At 44.2% G+C, this 17,068-nt stretch overlaps 2 protein-coding genes across 6 annotated transcripts; both read right to left on the bottom strand.

Moving 5' to 3' along the window:
• Positions 1-611: 611 nt before the first annotated feature.
• On the bottom strand, positions 612-12,334 carry atf7a (activating transcription factor 7a). Of its 5 annotated transcripts, none has more exons than XM_011621920.2 (12): positions 12,285-12,334; positions 9,202-9,273; positions 6,655-6,751; positions 6,283-6,395; positions 5,995-6,159; positions 5,658-5,809; positions 5,477-5,570; positions 5,273-5,392; positions 4,788-4,937; positions 4,431-4,619; positions 3,420-3,525; positions 612-3,322 (listed from the first exon to the last, which is right to left on the bottom strand). In XM_011621920.2, exons 2-12 carry the CDS (start codon positions 9,247-9,249, stop codon positions 3,096-3,098), a joined length of 1,461 nt encoding a protein of 486 aa, XP_011620222.1. In that variant the 5' UTR covers positions 9,250-9,273; positions 12,285-12,334; the 3' UTR covers positions 612-3,095. The 5 variants fall into 5 exon arrangements, with proteins under 5 accessions (XP_011620222.1, XP_029689763.1, XP_029689764.1 ...); XM_029833903.1 differs by lacking the exon at positions 12,285-12,334 and adding an exon at positions 11,492-12,252; XM_029833904.1 differs by lacking the exon at positions 12,285-12,334 and adding an exon at positions 10,575-10,823.
• A 1,513-nt stretch (positions 12,335-13,847) lies between these two features.
• On the bottom strand, positions 13,848-16,968 carry asb8 (ankyrin repeat and SOCS box containing 8). The gene is made up of 4 exons (XM_003963099.3): positions 16,675-16,968; positions 15,765-15,941; positions 15,568-15,672; positions 13,848-15,447 (listed from the first exon to the last, which is right to left on the bottom strand). Exons 2-4 carry the CDS (start codon positions 15,891-15,893, stop codon positions 14,812-14,814), a joined length of 870 nt encoding a protein of 289 aa, XP_003963148.1. The 5' UTR covers positions 15,894-15,941; positions 16,675-16,968; the 3' UTR covers positions 13,848-14,811.
• Positions 16,969-17,068: the final 100 nt, after the last annotated feature.

Here is a 17,068-nt window from a genome sequence, read left to right as displayed (position 1 = left end):
TGGCTTCGGATTTTGGCGCAGTAATTTTCTAACGGTTGTAGAGTATGTCTTTCCAGACAGGTCACAATTTTCTTATTATTATTTATTAAATTTTCATTTGATGTAAGTGCAAGACTCTACAAAGCGTAACACAGAATCATTACAGTCCTGCGGCGGGTCCTGCTTATTCACAGGGCAGTTTTGAGTGATGCATTTATTTCTCTCAGTATTCTGATTCATTCTATTGACCTTAATATTATGACAATTGAGTCACAACAATTCATCCCTTTACACATTATAAATGCTATGGATAGGTTAGTAATGGTACAATGGGCCGCGTATATATTCTTCTAACAGCATAAATTCTGCTAAAGGAATGCATTACTTGATCATATCTGAAATGCCAGTTACGGTAACTTGGATACAAATTACTGAATTCCTGGTTGGTTCCCAAGGAATTTTTTTTATCAGCCAATTATTAACAAATGGAGCAAAAAATGTCTGGTTTCTACAGCTGAGGCATGAAGCAGGTTCTAATTCTTATCGGTCAAATATTATATCGGTCAAACAAAGATATCAGGATTAAATAGCTTATCTTGCTACTATCCAAGATTCCAAGACAAAACACGATCTTTATAAATGTCCATTATGATGTTTCTTTAATTAAAACTGCAGCAATGTAAGTGTTCATAGTAATTTACTTGGACATGCATGGAAAAGTAAATATATTCATATAGTACAGATATGTACAGAACAAGGATATCTATATCTATATCTATATATATATCTATATATATATATATCTATATAGATAGATAGATAGATATATGTCCAAACAATGGGAGTGTGAAAAAACATTAATACACAATATTACTTGTTTCATTAAATTTCTCATTTCACATTATTTCACTAGCTAACATCAATATGATGATAATGACAATTGTTAGTTGGCCAATTAAAAAAAAATAACTTAAACACAGTGAGTCAACAATACCAAATTTCTCACAGACACACTGAAAAGGAAATATCATTTTGGGGGAAAATGACTTTTTTCTTTAGAGAAAAGACAAAATGATAACTTTTGAAGAAATTCATTCTTATATGCATTACAGTCGGGAGCAACCGGATTGTGTGGTACTGTAAATAGCACAACAAAGGCCCTGAAAGAAAAGGTGCTACTGCCGTGAATTAAATGGAAGCTAAATGAGTTTTCTCAACCATGTAGAACAGAACAGCCAGTCAAATATAGCACCAGCTCCTTAATACATCACACTGGGACCAACTTTGGGACTGCAGGACAATAGGTTCAGTCAAAGGGGATGAAAATTGCTTCGTAACCTCCCATTTGTGGATACAGTACATACTATAGAAAGTATTCTTTATATGATTGGGGAAAAAAGAGAGAGAACTGCAAAAAACTTGAAAACAATACAACAACAAGTTTGCATTTTAGTGCATACAAACATGCCCGCGTGTTAATGGACATATATCTCGCTTTTGAAGTATCACATATTATAAGTCCAGTATGTGACCACGAGGGACAGAAGTGTGAAGGAGATACAGGAGGAAGAGAAAGGAAGGCAAACAGCTTACTCAGGGCTAAAATAGGGGAAATACACTGATGCCTCAGTGGGAAACCGAGACGGATTTTTCCTGACTTGGAGTTTGACCAGCGAAGATGTTTTTGCTGCGTTTCCCCACCAGGTGACATCCAAGTGCTGGACGACTTTCAGGAGACTGCAGGACTCGTTTCAAATCCAGTTAGGGGCTTTTACTAGCCAGCAATCAACCAGAAAAGTTCGCACACGACCCTGTTTTGTATCATATTAAAACCCTTTAATAAGGTTTGACAAATCAATGAAGAAATCAGGGATTATCACAGGCACTGGTGTGAACGTAAGGCAGAGTTATCAGACCATGAGAGTCTGCGTCTAACAAGCAAGTGCAAGTAACAGTAGCAGAGAGGAAAATATTAACAGTCAAGCAGTTCACTTCATATCCAAGGCTAAGTAACTGGTGGTCATTATGGCTTAGTTAGTTCAGTTTGGTAAGAAGAAAAGGGACCGAGGGGGTTCAACACACCTCTGACAAGCAGCAAGGATGTGAAACCATCCTGAGAAGTGTGAAAGTAACAGTGAGACAAGAGCAACGCTGAGAAGCACATCCACCAGAAAAGGTCCATACAAATGTTCTCGAGGAAAGGGAGAAAGAGTGGGGGTGACTCTGCTTCCCTTCAGGTTAGAAAAAGCTCATGTTCAAACGAACCTAGTTTCTGTGGAGGACTGGGAGAACCTGCCAATCATGGACAACAAAAACACGTAGCTGCACAGACTGTCTGGAGGAGAGGACCACCGGACTGAAATAAGTCACACGCTAATGATAACCTATCAGATCAGGGGCGCACACGCTGGTATGTTCTGATGTACACAATTATATACGCGCAGAGCCATTCGCACACATCGGTAAAGGACTGTGTCAAGAACAGTAGAAATGAGGTAAGGATCGTGGGTCCGTGTTGAGATCTTATTAAGATGGAAGATGGATAAATACTCGAAATTGGAGTGACAGATGTGCACGCAACACCTGCTTTTGAAGACACGGAGTTGTGGGCTAGGGTGGCACGCAAGGGTCTGTGCATGGCTTAAAACGTTGACAATCAAAAGGCACTATTCCCACTGTGAAGCCCTCTATGCTGTTAGGTAACCAATTTGAACAGAACTTCGCGGCGGGGGTCCGCTGGGAGGTTGATGTAAGCAGTGCACTTGTAGTAATGCAGTCCTGAAGTCCAGCGAGGAGTCAGTCTGACTGTGAGGACAGCTGAGCGTGGGTGCAGAGAGAAAGCAGGATGGGAGGTTGGAGTCCAGCCCCTGTAATCTATGGCAAAGTGAGCAGGAAGCTCTCTCAAACATCTCAGTCCATTCCCAGAAGGCTGCTGCTGAGCTCCAGGCCACAGCACCGTGGCTCTACCGGAGTCTCAGAGAGAGCAGATGAGCACTGCCTAGGGAAAAGGGGGCAGGTTAGCCATCGGGGCTCCAAGACTAGATAGGGTGTAGGGACAGTCCATTGTTCTGTTTTACCCCTGGATGAGGCAACTCTGGGCTGGGAGGCATTGCTCATCATCTGGCGGCGGACTGGGACTGTGCAGCCATGATAATGTGAGATGTTCCGCCCTCGGCCCTCTGCTGGTGACCCATCCCTGCCAGCACAGCCATGGCCTCAGCTGCCGCTCTTGAGCTCAGGCCGTTTTGCCCCAAAGAGGGGCCGGGGGCCAACGAGCTGTGTTGGATGACAGGAGCAGGAGAACCAGTAGGCTCTGATGTATCTTTCATGTTCCCTTCTGCAGCTACAGAGAAAAAGGCAGAACACAAACAGTGAATTACACAGAACATAAGCTCCAAACACCTTTAGTGGTTAGCAGCAGAACTGTTGCCCTGTCCCACCTAGATAGGCAGTCTTCTTCTGTAGGGTGGTCACTGGACAGTCCTTGTGGGCCAACAGCAGCTGCTTCAAATGAGCCACCTCATTCCGCAACAGAGATACTTCATTCTGGAGGACCGGAGAACACATTCATGTCAGATTTGCAACGGTACAGAACATCTAATAATAATTGTAACTCTTCAAGCCTCCATGTCATAGCGCTTACACTTGGTCCTAAAAGAATCCGAGTACAGGAGAGTGTTCCTATCTAAACTCACTTATTGGTCATAGTGCTGGTTTTTTCTGTACATCCGGTGCCTTGTTTTGGTTCCCTCTCTCCTTCTGTCATTCTCTGTCGCCAACCCGTTTCACTCTAAAAGGCCGAGGCGTCCCTGCAGTGCCAGATAATTCTGCATGTTTTGGTCTGGGTCAGCACCAGCGCTTAACCTTTTGCTTTGTGGTTTTTCCTGTTGCACAGGCCATACTTCCTGTTTTCTCTCTCTTAGTGCCTCCCTTAGAGAGCCAGTTACCTGCCCTCGGAGCCGTTTTGTTTATTTGCTTTTGGATTTACCTTCCTGCTGAGTTTTTAATAAACTCCCTTTTATTGACTTAAGCACGTTGTGTCTCCTGCATTTTGGGTCAGGCCTCTGGCTGGACAGCCCAGTACATTATTCTTCACATGCCTACAGTGAGGAACCCTTATAAAACTGTGCAGAACAAATATTTGTGGGTGATGTATTTACAGATGTGGCCTGCTCTCAGACCCCACCCTGCACATTAATTTAATGGGTGCATGAATAAAAGTGGGAAAATGCAACAATGCAGCAAGAACGAGTGAACTTAACCATCTCACAAGCCTGAAAACGCTGTTGATTTTTACCGCAGCTTTACAAACTCTTTACTGGTGTGCAGACTCCAAGTCAAAATCACTGCTACATCTGCCTTTTCATTTATGAGATTTTGTTCTATCTTTATATATAGCTGCAATAACGCATGTTACAGGCTTCAGCCAAGTTAATGAGAGTCCCCCTCACCGACAGTGAGATGTTCAGAGTGCCGAGCTCCTCGGCCTTTTTCTCCAGGGAAAAGACCCACAGCTTGCGCTTTTGCCTGCAGCGTGATGCCGCTGCTCGGTTCCTCTCAAGGAAGCGCTGCCTTCGCTCGTCTGGGTCGTCGTCTACCGTCCGCCGCCGACGCCCACCTGTAGGCTGGGCTGGAGATACCTGGCGGCCGAAATGGCGGAGAATTGAAAATGAGAAAAGAAAAGTGTGAGTCATCATTGCTGTTGTTCAGACATTTTATTTCTTCGTTTCATGTAATCAAAATAAACACAGCTGCGTTTCCTGCTTCGGAGAAGTAAATTACTCGGTCAGCTATTAAACACTGAGTACCTGAGGTTGAGCAGGTGATGGCGCATCAGGCTGTTGGACAAGCAGTTGGTTCTGTTCTGCCCTCTGAGGTACCATCGGGCTGCTGCCTGTCGACATGATTCCCATACTGTGACCCGATGGACTCTGCTGGGACAGAGCAGCCTTCAGCCGCTACAAGACAACGGTGGAACAGTTACACAAATACGTCTGCTGTTGTAGAGAAGATCTTAAAAATCAAATGGCAATTTTTCAGCTTCTTTCATTCAATTCTGTTACCAGACCTCAGTTACTTTAGGTCAGAATAGAGACTAAACACCTCAAAAAGTAAAAAGTAACCGTAAAGACAGCGTGACAGCATGGTGTAAGGGTGAACTAAAATAAATCTAACTGAAATAACAGTCATATGATGTACAAACAAACTGGTGATGAGAGTGGCTGGAAGGTAAACATGCAGAAACAGAAGAACAAAGTAACAGATAAAAATAAAGAGCTAAATTGGGACTGACCATCTTGGCTTCTGAGTGGATGCTATAGCCTGAGGGGGAGTTAGAGCCGCTGCTGCTACCTCCTAGAGGAGGACCCGGGATCCCAGGAATGTTGGGTACCATGCACATGGGTCGAGCCAACTGGAAACCATGTAACGTGCAAATACAGATGTAGTAACAACCTACAGCAAGTACTGAAGCCCAACTTTAGAGTGTGTGCGTTACATTGATGACAGAGGGTATGTGCACTGGACCAGGGAGCACAGATAAGGCTGGACCAGTGGGAAGCATCATCATGGGGTAGTGGCTGGTTGGAGAACTACAGAGGTACAAAGAATAAATGTTAAGTCATATCTCAGGTGTGGAAATGCTGCTATCAGAAGCGTGAGTGATGGCCAGTACTCACCCCAGACTAGTGCGATTGGAAGGTGGTGCCTGTGTGATGACAGACGTGGGTGAGGGCATGGTGGGCTGAAGGGCATCGAAGCCGAGGTGTAGGGGGAGGGAGCCTGGACGGACAATAGTCGGGGTCGGGGCTGAACTCCTAGGAGGGGTATCCTGGGAGAAAGAGACACGATTCGCCAGCTTTAGCGCAGTGAAGTCAGTGAAAGACACGGTACTTTCAAAGCGTCAGAGGAACCATCACTTTCTCAAGGCGTAATGACAGGTATCACAAGCCAAACGCTTTCTTCATCATTTAGTTTTCCACAAGCGTGTAATCCACCCTCCTCCCACTTCTCTACCTTTGCTTTCACCAGAGCTTCTCTGCTGTGGTCTGAATTTCCAGAAATAGATTCAGGGCTGTCTGGTGGCGACGAGTCAACCTCTACAGGAGCTTCTTTTTTCACCTTCACATCGGATGGCGTCTGCAGGCTCATGTCCAAGGCCACATTGTTCGATGCAGGAATCTGATAAGACAGAGATAAAGACAGCTGACTATACTTTTATACACTGATGTATGAAATATGACCACAAAAAACCTTTTGTGTAGTACTTCGTAAGGATTAAATGATTACATTTAACGTTCTTACAGAATGTTTTGCTCTCTTGTCATCCTCGTCTTGTTCAAAAGAGCTGGCCAGCTCATTGAACAGTCCGACCTCCTCGCAGTTCTTCAGGAAGCGGGTAGGAGTTGGTGTCTGGTCTAGCAAAAGAAAGAACAAGGAAATAAAACAGAACAGAGCAGAAATAATTCAAATGTCTTCACACTTTGTGCTGACAGTAGAGGCAGGGGTTATTAATGTTTTTGGGAGTGTTTTTTTTTTTTTTAGAAGTAGTAGGCACAAAAGTGCTGAGTAAAGCCTGAACATGTTTGATGTTGAAATATGCAAATTAGCTTTACTGGGAAAAATTTTTAAAAAGAAGAAGAAGAAAAAAACTGTTTGTACAATGCGTAAACGAACCTGCAATAATAACAGAATCCGTCCTCGCTGGTCCAAATTTCAGCGTCATCTCGTGCTTGTGTTTGTGTACAGCCAAGTGGTCCTCATTGGTAAACCTCTGGAACATGTGAACAAAGGAAATACCAATGTGTTATACACGGTCTGGGGCCTTTGAGTATTTATTTACATGTCCCAGTGACCTAAAGTATCTTAATGTCAACCCAGAAATCATATTACATATACTATACAGCCTCTACACATTATATGCCAAACAATTCAGAAACAGGAACCCTGTGGTTTACAATTACTTGTGCCTAAATAGACACAGTATAGCTTGAAGATAGGGCCCCCAGTATCTTAACACAATCTTTTAACAAGAAAAGGGCTTAAATGGGTGAGAAATAACATTCTTGTTGAGAGCAGAGATGCAGGTAAAAATATCAAAATGAGAAGCGAAACAAACAAATTAGGCAAATATGCATAAATAAGTTGGCACACCAGGACAAATGCTGCCAGGTCTGTTTGAAAGCAAACATCACTGTCCCACACTCAGCAGTGCCTCTATCATGCGGGCCGAAGCAGAACGTTTTAGAGCCTCAAAGCGGTGCACTGACAGGCACCATCTGAGACGCATCTTTGGAGAAGTGAGAAGTGGTGAGGTGAATCAGTGAGAAGCGGAGGAGGAATAATCTTGGCTCTGGCCCCAGCCTATTCACCATTCCTTCCTTGGAACCTATTTTGAGGCGCTGCCTTGCTACTGCAAGCTCAGTCGTGAGAGGGTGAAGTGGAAACACAGTCAAGTGTCAAAGGAGCTTATTTTTAGCCACAGCAGGCAGCATCACCAATACAACTGCATGTCTGATCTGTCTGTCTGTCCCTCTGAATAGGGCAGCTGTACAGGAAACTATCTCAGACTAATCTCCCTGTATGAGATCCTACAGCTAGGATTACCCCTCACCACACGGTAAACACAGGTCATCATATAATGTCTGCTGTTGTTGTTGTGATTGGCTCATAAAAGAAAAAATCCCCCTCCATCTAGTAGCGGAATGATTCAGACTTTCCCGGTACACCAATGTTGCTTGTAAAAGGAAGCATTAAAACATTGTGGGAACATGAAAATCAGGTAACATCAATGTGTCTGTCTTAAAGCTTTGAAAATCCTCAATTGAGAATCAAAGTAAAGAGACTGGAATATAGAAATAAATTCAACATTATAGGGGATCATAAGAGGTGAAGATGCAGAGAATCGGCCCCCGTTTTTCATAGTTTTTATTACTCCTGCCAAAAAGATGATGCTTTCAACAGCACGCATCCGTCAACAGAAACACACCAACACTCATTTTAAAAACAGAAAGCGTGTGAGGATATTTAGTTAAAAGGAAAAGGGCTGGAAATGGTTTTATAACATGATGTTGATGGAACAAAAAGATGGTTGTGATCTATGTTACTGCCTCCTAAAAAAAAAGGCAGTTGGTTTTATTTATTAACGATTAACTTTAGCAAAAAGTAAGTCAGTTCTCTGATAAAATCAAGAGTCTGACCAAGCAGAGCAGCTAGTGTTAGGCCATCCATCAAAGTCTTCAACACATGTTGCTCTACGCCTGTTTTCAACCAAAGCCAGTCATTACAAAATGACCACCTACACCAGTGATTCTCTTTGGAATAACAGTAAAACAATACTGGAGTCATTTCAAGACAAGTAATTAGCAAAATTAGCAAAAAAAGAAGATCCATAAATATTATCCTGAGCTAAATCTTGGCTGTGATGCAGCTTTGTGCCCTAAAGGTGGTTCTGCAGCTCAGCGGTCCCACTGTTTTCATCATTAAAAGCTGCTTAAAATAAACTGCTTTCCCTAAGGTCTCTTGTTATCTTAATTGTTCTTCACTTGGGTCCTATAAACTATAAAATCCATTTTAACCAGTATTAAAGCATTCTTATATTATACCATTCAGCCCCAAAGACCTCCACAATCAGCTGCACAATTACGCCACCAACATTTTTAGTTCCCTATTCCAAACTAAAGTCAAAATGATCATGAAATAAATATACTAAGAATAACATTCAAATGAAACCTTCAAAAATGATCAAATCAGCCAAACTTAACATTAGTTCATAAATCAATTGTGTGGTTAACTATGTGGCTCTGAACTACAGCTTTAAAATCAGTTCCAAACGCCATAACAGTTATTTTAAAAAAAGAAAGAAGTAAACCATATTTCCTGTGCAGAATGTCCAAATCCACCAAAACAGCCCGCTGTTGGCATGTGGGTGCATTATTGGCACTCAGCTGAGTCACTGGCACGGCTCGAACCTGTGTCTGCAGGCGCTAAAGCCAGCAGTGACAGGCTGAAACAATAACTGTGCTCTGGTGACTCACTGGAGCGTCCAGTGAGTCACTGCTGAAGGAGACGGCAGCGTCTCGCAGGACAAACTGACAGCTCGCACCAAGTTCCACATGAGGAGGCTTCCTAAAATACACGACCGATCCATTTCCTATAAAACCTCAAATCTACCGCGCTTCGCCACCTCTCGGCACGCGCAAGCCAAGTACGGAACAAACTTACCTGTCCACAACCAGGAGCGCTGCACACGAAAGGCCGGTCGTCCCCCATCTTTGCAAAGAGCTTGCAATGAAACTGTGGGAGAGGAGCAGAGGAGAACATTGTTGCGGCTTCGCCTCGATTTGCGGACTGGTAAATCCTAAAAACAACAAAATAGGGATGCTGTGGCTTGTCGTCTTCGGTCCGAGCAGGAAGCCAAATACTATTTAAAAATAACTCTGGCACGGAGGAAAACACGCACAGAGGCAGCGAGACCAAGTTTCCCTGGTGATACTTCTTCACACAGGGGGGATTCTGGCCGGCCAATGAGGAGCAGCTACCCTTTACACAAAGACATTTCTCTCTCTCTCTCTCTCTCTTTCATTTTCCCCTCATTTCCAATCCCTCCTTCTCTCATTACCACTCCCTCTTCGCACCTTCGTGGCACCTCCCAAACATCTGCCTCCTCATTCAACACACACGACCCGCCCAGGTTTGGGGTGGCTTACGTCCAGGGGGCAGAGCAGTCCTTCGAGTGATCAGAAGGTCACGGGTTCACGCAGTCAGAGCCGGGCTCCAAACTGCGCCCTGCTATGTCTCAGCTGAGAGAGCGGATTGTTATGTTTCCCGAAGAGAAGGTAATCCACAATCTTTCTGAGAAAATCCCATTCACATTCAAGTCAGAGACCTTGGAGGGCTGGTGAGGAACATAAATGTTTCAGCACTTTGTGCTGGCAGTGGGTTGCATCTGCAGCTGTTGCACAACGCCGTCCAACTGACAGTACGGCAGCCCTCTCGCATTAGGGGCCCGGGTGCACAGGCGAGTGGAGAGGCTACAGTAAACAAAAGCTACTGAATACTGAAACGGCAAATCACTACAGGGCAGAGCGGCCGAGGCTTTAATCATCGAATAGTGAAATGCTGCTTACATCACCTCCTGAACCTCCTGCTGAAGATGCTGCCGTGGCTGTGGCGGCGCTACTTTACTCTGTTTATGAATGGCGTTTCATCGCGCGCCGTCTGGAGCGCACGTGGACTGACTATCACACAACGCAAACCGTGATGCTGGCGTACCGCAGCGCCTACAACATGGATCAAGCGTGCAGTCGAAAATGATTGGACAGGACACATTATTCATTATGTTGGCAACGAATAAATGCGTGAACGTTTTCCAAATGTTGAAGTCAGTGCATTTTCCTCCCTCCTCACAGCTGCCCCGGAGCCAAAACGTGACTGCCGAAACCTTGCAGTGGAATACAACGCTCTCCCGTGACACCGGGTCTGTAACAGGCCGAACCGTTGTGTCCTCCAGCTCCGTGTTTCCGTGAACAAAAGGGGGTCTGCATTGTGCACGTGAGCAATAGCCCCATCTCCCTCTCTCTCGCTCTCTCTCTCACTCTGCAAACTCAAGCGGACCTCCCACGCTCTGGAGAAAGGCGGCACGCCGGTGTCAGGACCCTCACAAACTGTCTCCAATCTGCCGAGTGTATTTGGGCAGAGACGTGCCTGCAAACACAAAAAAACCCCAATCCGGCTCGTTATAGAGAGGGTGTGGATGGCGCGGGGAAATAGACACATCTGGCGTGAGGAGGAAGCTTGTATCAGGTAACGTGAAATGCTCAAACTGCCCTCATTTTCTTCACCGAGCTGCAGCCAAAGTGCCGCCGTTAACTTACATTTCTCCGACTCAGCAGGTGTAGGGGAACAGGTCCCGGCTATAACCGGCCGCAGTTATCCAGTGTTTGATGCAGACTGCTAGGAAACTGACTAAACACACTGTATTAATAGCTCACACTGCAGCCATGACACTGGAATCTGTGGCTTGAATTGCCGAAAGGGTAGGGGAGACCCCAGCAAGTGGGGGGGAAAAGTTACGGAAATAAGGAAAGAAACTGTTCAATTCATTACTGATCATCAAGAATAGAGTGTGTAGCTGTGCTTGTTACCAACCGAACCCACACACACACACACACACATATAAATGAACTCAAATTTAATTTTGAACTGGACGCCCAGAGTTCAAATAGACCATCATCAGAGAAGACTTGAAGCTGCGCTGAGCTAAAGAGTTCACATATTCTCAGACAATCTCCCCGCAGGGTGAAAAATGAACATCGACTGTCTATCACACACACCATTTGTTGGGTTCTGGTATAGTTTTCAGTCAGTGTGATGGAATGAGGTCCGACTGTGCCAAAAAATATGACCTACATTTCTAATGACGGTGTTGACACACACAGGGATGTGAATCCTGGGGGGGGTTCGGCAGCTCAGATTGCAAATACTATGTATATCTTTTTTTTTTACAACTAACTTTCAGTTGGTTGGAGTTGCCGCCTGGAAACCCAGATTTCACCGTATTCCACAGCCAAGCCTCTAATCCCATAATGCATACGGTTCCGGACATGTCAGTGTAAAATTCCACGGTCGTGAAGGCTTTATTTCCTTCGTGCAGACAACAATGACTGTCTTGTAAAAGTATGTCTTTTTATCCTTCATTGCCGTCTGGCGACATTCGGGCGCACTTAGCCCTGCCTTTTCCCGTAACAAGACCGCCTTTTCTTTTCAGCAATTGGCTAAAAGCGCGTCAGTCAACGGCAGCTGAAGCGTTCGAAGTGCCGGACCCTGTCAATAACATCAAACAGCCGAATATTATTGGTCGAAAATGCAAAGTCAACTTTTTGCATCCACGAAAAAAAAGAAAGTGGCTAGCGGTTGTGGCTAGCCTAGCGAAAGGCCAAACGCGCATCCGAAGCAAGTAATAACAGCGCTATTACTCACGCACGGGACAGCAACAAATGTGTAACAACACGCACTTCGCCTTAACGGAAACGAACTACGGTGTTTTAAAGTTTTACGGACAGGCAAAATCCAAAAGAACATAAAAATACAGCCATTAGTTGGTTAGCGGACTGACACTAGAGCGCAAAGCGAGACAGTGGGTCCGAATGAAACACTGTTACAACAGTTTGACAATTCAACAAAGGTGAGGTTTGAACGATGGGAAACACTGTAAACTAACGCACCGAACGCTACAGTGTCGCACTTTAAGGTCGCCGACGTAAGAATTGTGAATTTAAAGAGTAATAAAGTGTTTACAAACTCACCCTTGCGCCCCTCTCTCTGGCTCCCCTCTCCTCTCTCGTGGAATTTGACACTCCCCTTGACGTCGAAATATCGCGAGATTTCACTTCAACCATAAATTACAATCCACTACTAAACATGTGAAACCTGCGTATTTGGGTAAAGTTGGCATAATATAATATAATATAATATAATATAATATAATATAATATAATATAATATAATATAATGATTTGTCACGTCGGGTTCCATACTGAGCGTCGTATTATCAATCCAGAAGCCATATGTGAAGAGGTTTCGTTGAAACATAAAAATTCTTGATGTTGTGATTTATACAATTTATAAATTATCAACAACGTGATGTTTATGGCATGACTGACCGCTAATCCGAAACATTGCTTTTGGGGTGAGGAAAGAAATCCTCTCTAGGTTATAGTTGAGCAAAAGTCTAAATAGATTATTAAAAAGTAGGTGTTTCATGGTCCCTTTGTTTAATTGTAAAGTTTGCGCGTGTCTTCTCTTTCAAAAGTATTTTCATTTTGTAACATAAAGATAAATGCAGTTATAGGGCATATAGACGCTGAAGACCACTAGTTGTAAATCTTACAAAACAAGTTTACATGAGCAAGGGTAGACAGCAAGTAGTACAAAGCATATCAATAGAAAACGAAATCTGTTTTTTCCTGCTAAAACAGATTACTAGATCAGTCGGCAAGGTTTGGATTTGAGTCTGCACTGCATGAATAAAAGCTCATCATTACTTAACACTTGTGACGCGCATTCTGGAACAAGGATAGGGAGACCTCTAGTGGCCAGAGTGAGAATTACGACTAATTAAGGGTTTGATTAGGTAATAAAATCCGATGCATAGAAACACGTTAACATCTGGAATATCATAGAACTAAACCGTCAAGACGTGTCTTCACACATCTCCCAAATCGTGGACTCTATGCTGGGCTTAAAGACCCTCCTGAGGTGAAGAAGGGAAGTATATGAGATTAATTATTTATACATAGACTTCATAAATACTCGATGGGACCAGCCCAGAATAAAATGTCATGTTTTTCTATTTCACTTATATAATTTTACCAACAAGTCAAAATTTACCTACAAGTTGTGGAAATGGACTAAATGTGTCAATCTGGACCAAGTCTTATTTTATTTTATTTATCTTATTCTAGTGTGGTGTTGATGTCTAGTGTTATGTTGAATGTCGCAGCGGCACACCATGACAAATTCCTAGTTTGTGTAATACTGTGTATTACATGAACAATGGCAATAAACCTTCTTCTGATTCTGATGAACGTTTCCTTGATTTGTTTATGCACTTAATGCAAGGATGAAGTGGGCGGAGCCTAAATCTGATTTAACGAGCATTTAGGGATGGCAGCAATATTTAACACAAGTTAAACAGGCAAATGTTCATTTTAATGTCAAAGCTGCAGCTTTCTGTCAAGAGCTTCAACTTCACAGATTACATAAAGTCATTTTTACTGTGTTAAAGGTAAAATATAAGTGTCACTTAAAGGTAAACCAAAGGAGTGCTGATGGTTCTTGGTGCCGTGCAAGTTGGATGACTTACTGGAACAGTCGGATAAATAAAGATTTTAATGACACAATAATAGCTGTGTTTTTCCTACGCAGATACAAGACGATGACATAAGCACAACACGGCCGCTGGCTTTTCAAGTATTATTGGACAACGAATTCCTGAATCATAAAGGCATTTACTTTCATCAGACTGAAAAACAAAAGGTACTTGGAAAAACACGAAACAAGAACGGAGCTCCGACTTTAGATAAAACAGCTGAGCAAACTAAATCAAGTACAGGCAATTGCAGATGAACACAGATGTTATAACAAACATGTTACGTTTCGTAAGCTTATTCAGTGGACCTTCCACCAGGACTAACTCTACCATCTCCACATGTTAACACTCACCTTAATATATTCTTCTTTTCTCAAGCATAATCCTGCAAATGTTTGCACAATGGAGCACCCTTGACCACTTTTATTCAAGTTAAAACAAAGCACTTTAGTTGTAACTGTTAAACAATCTCACCTGGCAGCTGCAACTGACCCCCCCATCCCGGTAAAATAAAGCCAAAAACGAAGCACGAATGACGTCTCTCATCACTAAGGAACCTAAAGCATATATCTAAAATAGTATATATAATATATACATGGAGATATATGAGGATATTCTACTTGGCAAACAAAAGTCTTCCAATCACGTCTGCCTCATATTGTCCTGCCTTTGTCTCCTTAGTCAAAAGTAAACGATTTCCTATTAAATTAAAAGGTGCCAATTAATACAAAAGGCGTGTGTTAGAGGTTTCCAAGCAACAATTTAAACACAAAAAGTTCATTCAGATGTCATACAACCAATACATATGCAAATATTGGTTTGTAAGTTCCAGGCCACAGATCAAATCCTTGCGAACAGGAAGGCTTGAGTAATGAGCGAGAAGTTAGACGATATCCTGGACCTGAAATCCGTCATTAAACGTGGGACGAGCGGATCATCAGACTCTGGGGGGGTTGATCAGCTCAGTCTCTCAGCAGCAGGTATTCTTTGATCGTCTCGGGTAGGGGAAGATCTTTCACAGCAGTGGGGAGGAACTGCACGCCCAGGCTCTGACGGACGGCGCATCGTGCCAGAGAGCGCAGCGTGGGGGCCTGCGCCATCATGCTGGTCAGCCTGGCCAGCAGCTGGGGATCCTTGTTCAGCTCCCGAGGAAGAGTGCCGTCGGCCCGTCTGATCTCGAAGCGTCCCGCTGCCTGGCACAGCAGGTCCAAGCACTCCTCCTCCTGCTCGGTGCCCAGGCCGCGCGCCAACAAGGCCACCAGTCGAGAGATCGGGGTCTGTCCCTTCAGGTTGGTCACGTGGACCTGTGCCCCGTAGTCCAACAGCACCTTGACGCTCTCCAAGTTGCCCTTCATGGCCGCCCAACTCAAAGGCGTGTCGTTGTTGTAGTCCCGGGCATTGGGACAGGCACCGTTCTCCAGCAGGGCCTTCACACATTCTGGGTTATCTTTGAAAGCTGCCCAGTGAAGTGGGGTGTCCTTATTACCATCCAGGGCATCTGGCTGGGCCCCATACTCCAACAACAGCTCCACACAGCTCTCATCCTTCTCTGCTGCGTAGTGCAAGGCTGTGCGGTTATATCCGTCTAAAGCGTTCACCTGCAAAATAAACGGAGGGAGAAATCAATTTAAAAAAAACACTGTCGAGTTCCCAATCACCACCGGTGGGCTCAGAGAATGTTGCAGGTGTAAACGAGATAAATGACACACACGGCGTACCTCTGCACCATTGTGCAACAGCAGCTCCACGCAGTCAGCGTCAGCAACCATGCATGCACAGTGCAGGGGTTTCAGTGTCCCGTGCATCCGGTTCACATCAGCTCCCTGAGGCACGGGGGAACGAGGAGTTCAACAAAATTGGGATGAGAACAACCTGATGGAATACGGTGCTCACAGGACGACAAAAGAACACCCACCTTGCGGATAAGATCTTCCACGTTGTCGTGGGGGAACGAGCGGATGGCTGCGATGGTGCGGATGAGCCGCTCGGACAAGGAGTACTTACTCTGAATGCTTTGCATTATGTACCACATAGTAGAGCTCATGTGTAACTGAGGACCATGACACCCGGGCCGGGGTGTCGCAAGGCCACACTGGAAAAAACAACCAAAACACCAGATCTCAATCTTTTTTTTTTTTTCTTTTTTTTTTAAAAAGATGCTACTACATTATTAGGCTTCATACTGGGGGTTAAACCCAGTCAGTTCCACTTTTTAAACCATCCAAGCAATCAATATAACTACTTCATATATAATGCAATAGATCTCCCACGCTAAATATACGCACAAAGGTACTCGCATGAGTTTCTGGAATTTACTATAAATCTACCTGTATTTGGAGTAGATCTGCATAAAACACTGATCATATTTGATCTGTCAAACGTGTGACTTTTCAAAAACCAACAAAATCACAAATCACAAAATCGTTTTCTGTAGGCAGTTTATATAACATGCCAGGATATTTGGTGTACAGGTTTATAATATTCTGCTATTAAAAATACGGACGTAGTTGCAAACGTAAACCAATGACCGGCGGTTGCTACATCGGGTATTTATTGCAAATAACTAAACAACAGTGTTTGTTTACTCAATAATAACTCAAATAACGAAAAAGACCTGAAATAACAATAATACCTTAAATAGCAAAAACAAGTTTGTTGCTGCACTAGCTCAAGGTTAGCTTGCTAGAATGCTAGCTGACGTTAGCATGTCAGAAAGGATCGACAGCCGTAGGCGAATAACTCGAATGACAGCCCCATCAAACAATCCTTTGAGGGATCGCAGGCGTTTACATTCGAGAAACGATCGATTTAAACAGGCCACATACCGTTTCTGGTCCACTGTTCGAGGGTGTGACAGGTCAGGCTTCAGCTCTGACATAAACACAGCGCGTCGTGCGGTCAGGCTCACTTCCGGTCTGCAGGGACCGGGTCCTGGACGGGGTTAGACCAACGCGGCCTGACATATACGAAAGGCATATGTTTGACTGGAGGTGTGTGTGTGCGCGCGGGCCCCACGTATACTTGGGTTCCCAATATAGACGCGTGTGGCAGCAGACGCCAGCAGCTCCTGACCATTTAAGACACCGTCGAATGGCTGCAGACAGCAAATCACAGCGGGGAACGAGGCCTGCAGCTCCCTGCGAGGACCATCAAACGCCAGTGTCACTTGAAAAGGGAGGCTCTCCAGGATCTACCCCCACGTTTCAGATTTCCCCATCT

Source organism: Takifugu rubripes, chromosome 3 (genome assembly GCF_901000725.2).
Source record: "Takifugu rubripes chromosome 3, fTakRub1.2, whole genome shotgun sequence".
Lineage (NCBI taxonomy): Eukaryota > Metazoa > Chordata > Actinopteri > Tetraodontiformes > Tetraodontidae > Takifugu > Takifugu rubripes.
This window is presented reverse-complemented; position numbering and strand designations above follow the sequence as displayed.

What these genes read in the sequence shown, in the direction of transcription:
- atf7a (XM_029833903.1), bottom strand. Translation starts at nt 11,584, where the DNA reads ATGTCCGGAACCGTATGCATTATGGGATTAGAGGCTTGGCTGTGGAAT. An exon ending in AAGCTCTGGTGAAAGCAAAG is followed by an intron (nt 5,810 to 5,994) that starts GTAGAGAAGTGG and finishes TCTTTCTCCCAG; the next exon opens with GATACCCCTCCTAGGAGTTC. An exon ending in GAAGAAGACTGCCTATCTAG is followed by an intron (nt 3,323 to 3,419) that starts GTGGGACAGGGC and finishes TTTTCTCTGTAG; the next exon opens with CTGCAGAAGGGAACATGAAA.
- asb8 (XM_003963099.3), bottom strand. Translation starts at nt 15,893, where the DNA reads ATGAGCTCTACTATGTGGTACATAATGCAAAGCATTCAGAGTAAGTAC. An exon ending in TGGAAGATCTTATCCGCAAG is followed by an intron (nt 15,673 to 15,764) that starts GTGGGTGTTCTT and finishes CCCGTGCCTCAG; the next exon opens with GGAGCTGATGTGAACCGGAT. An exon ending in TGTTGCACAATGGTGCAGAG is followed by an intron (nt 15,448 to 15,567) that starts GTACGCCGTGTG and finishes TTTATTTTGCAG; the next exon opens with GTGAACGCTTTAGACGGATA.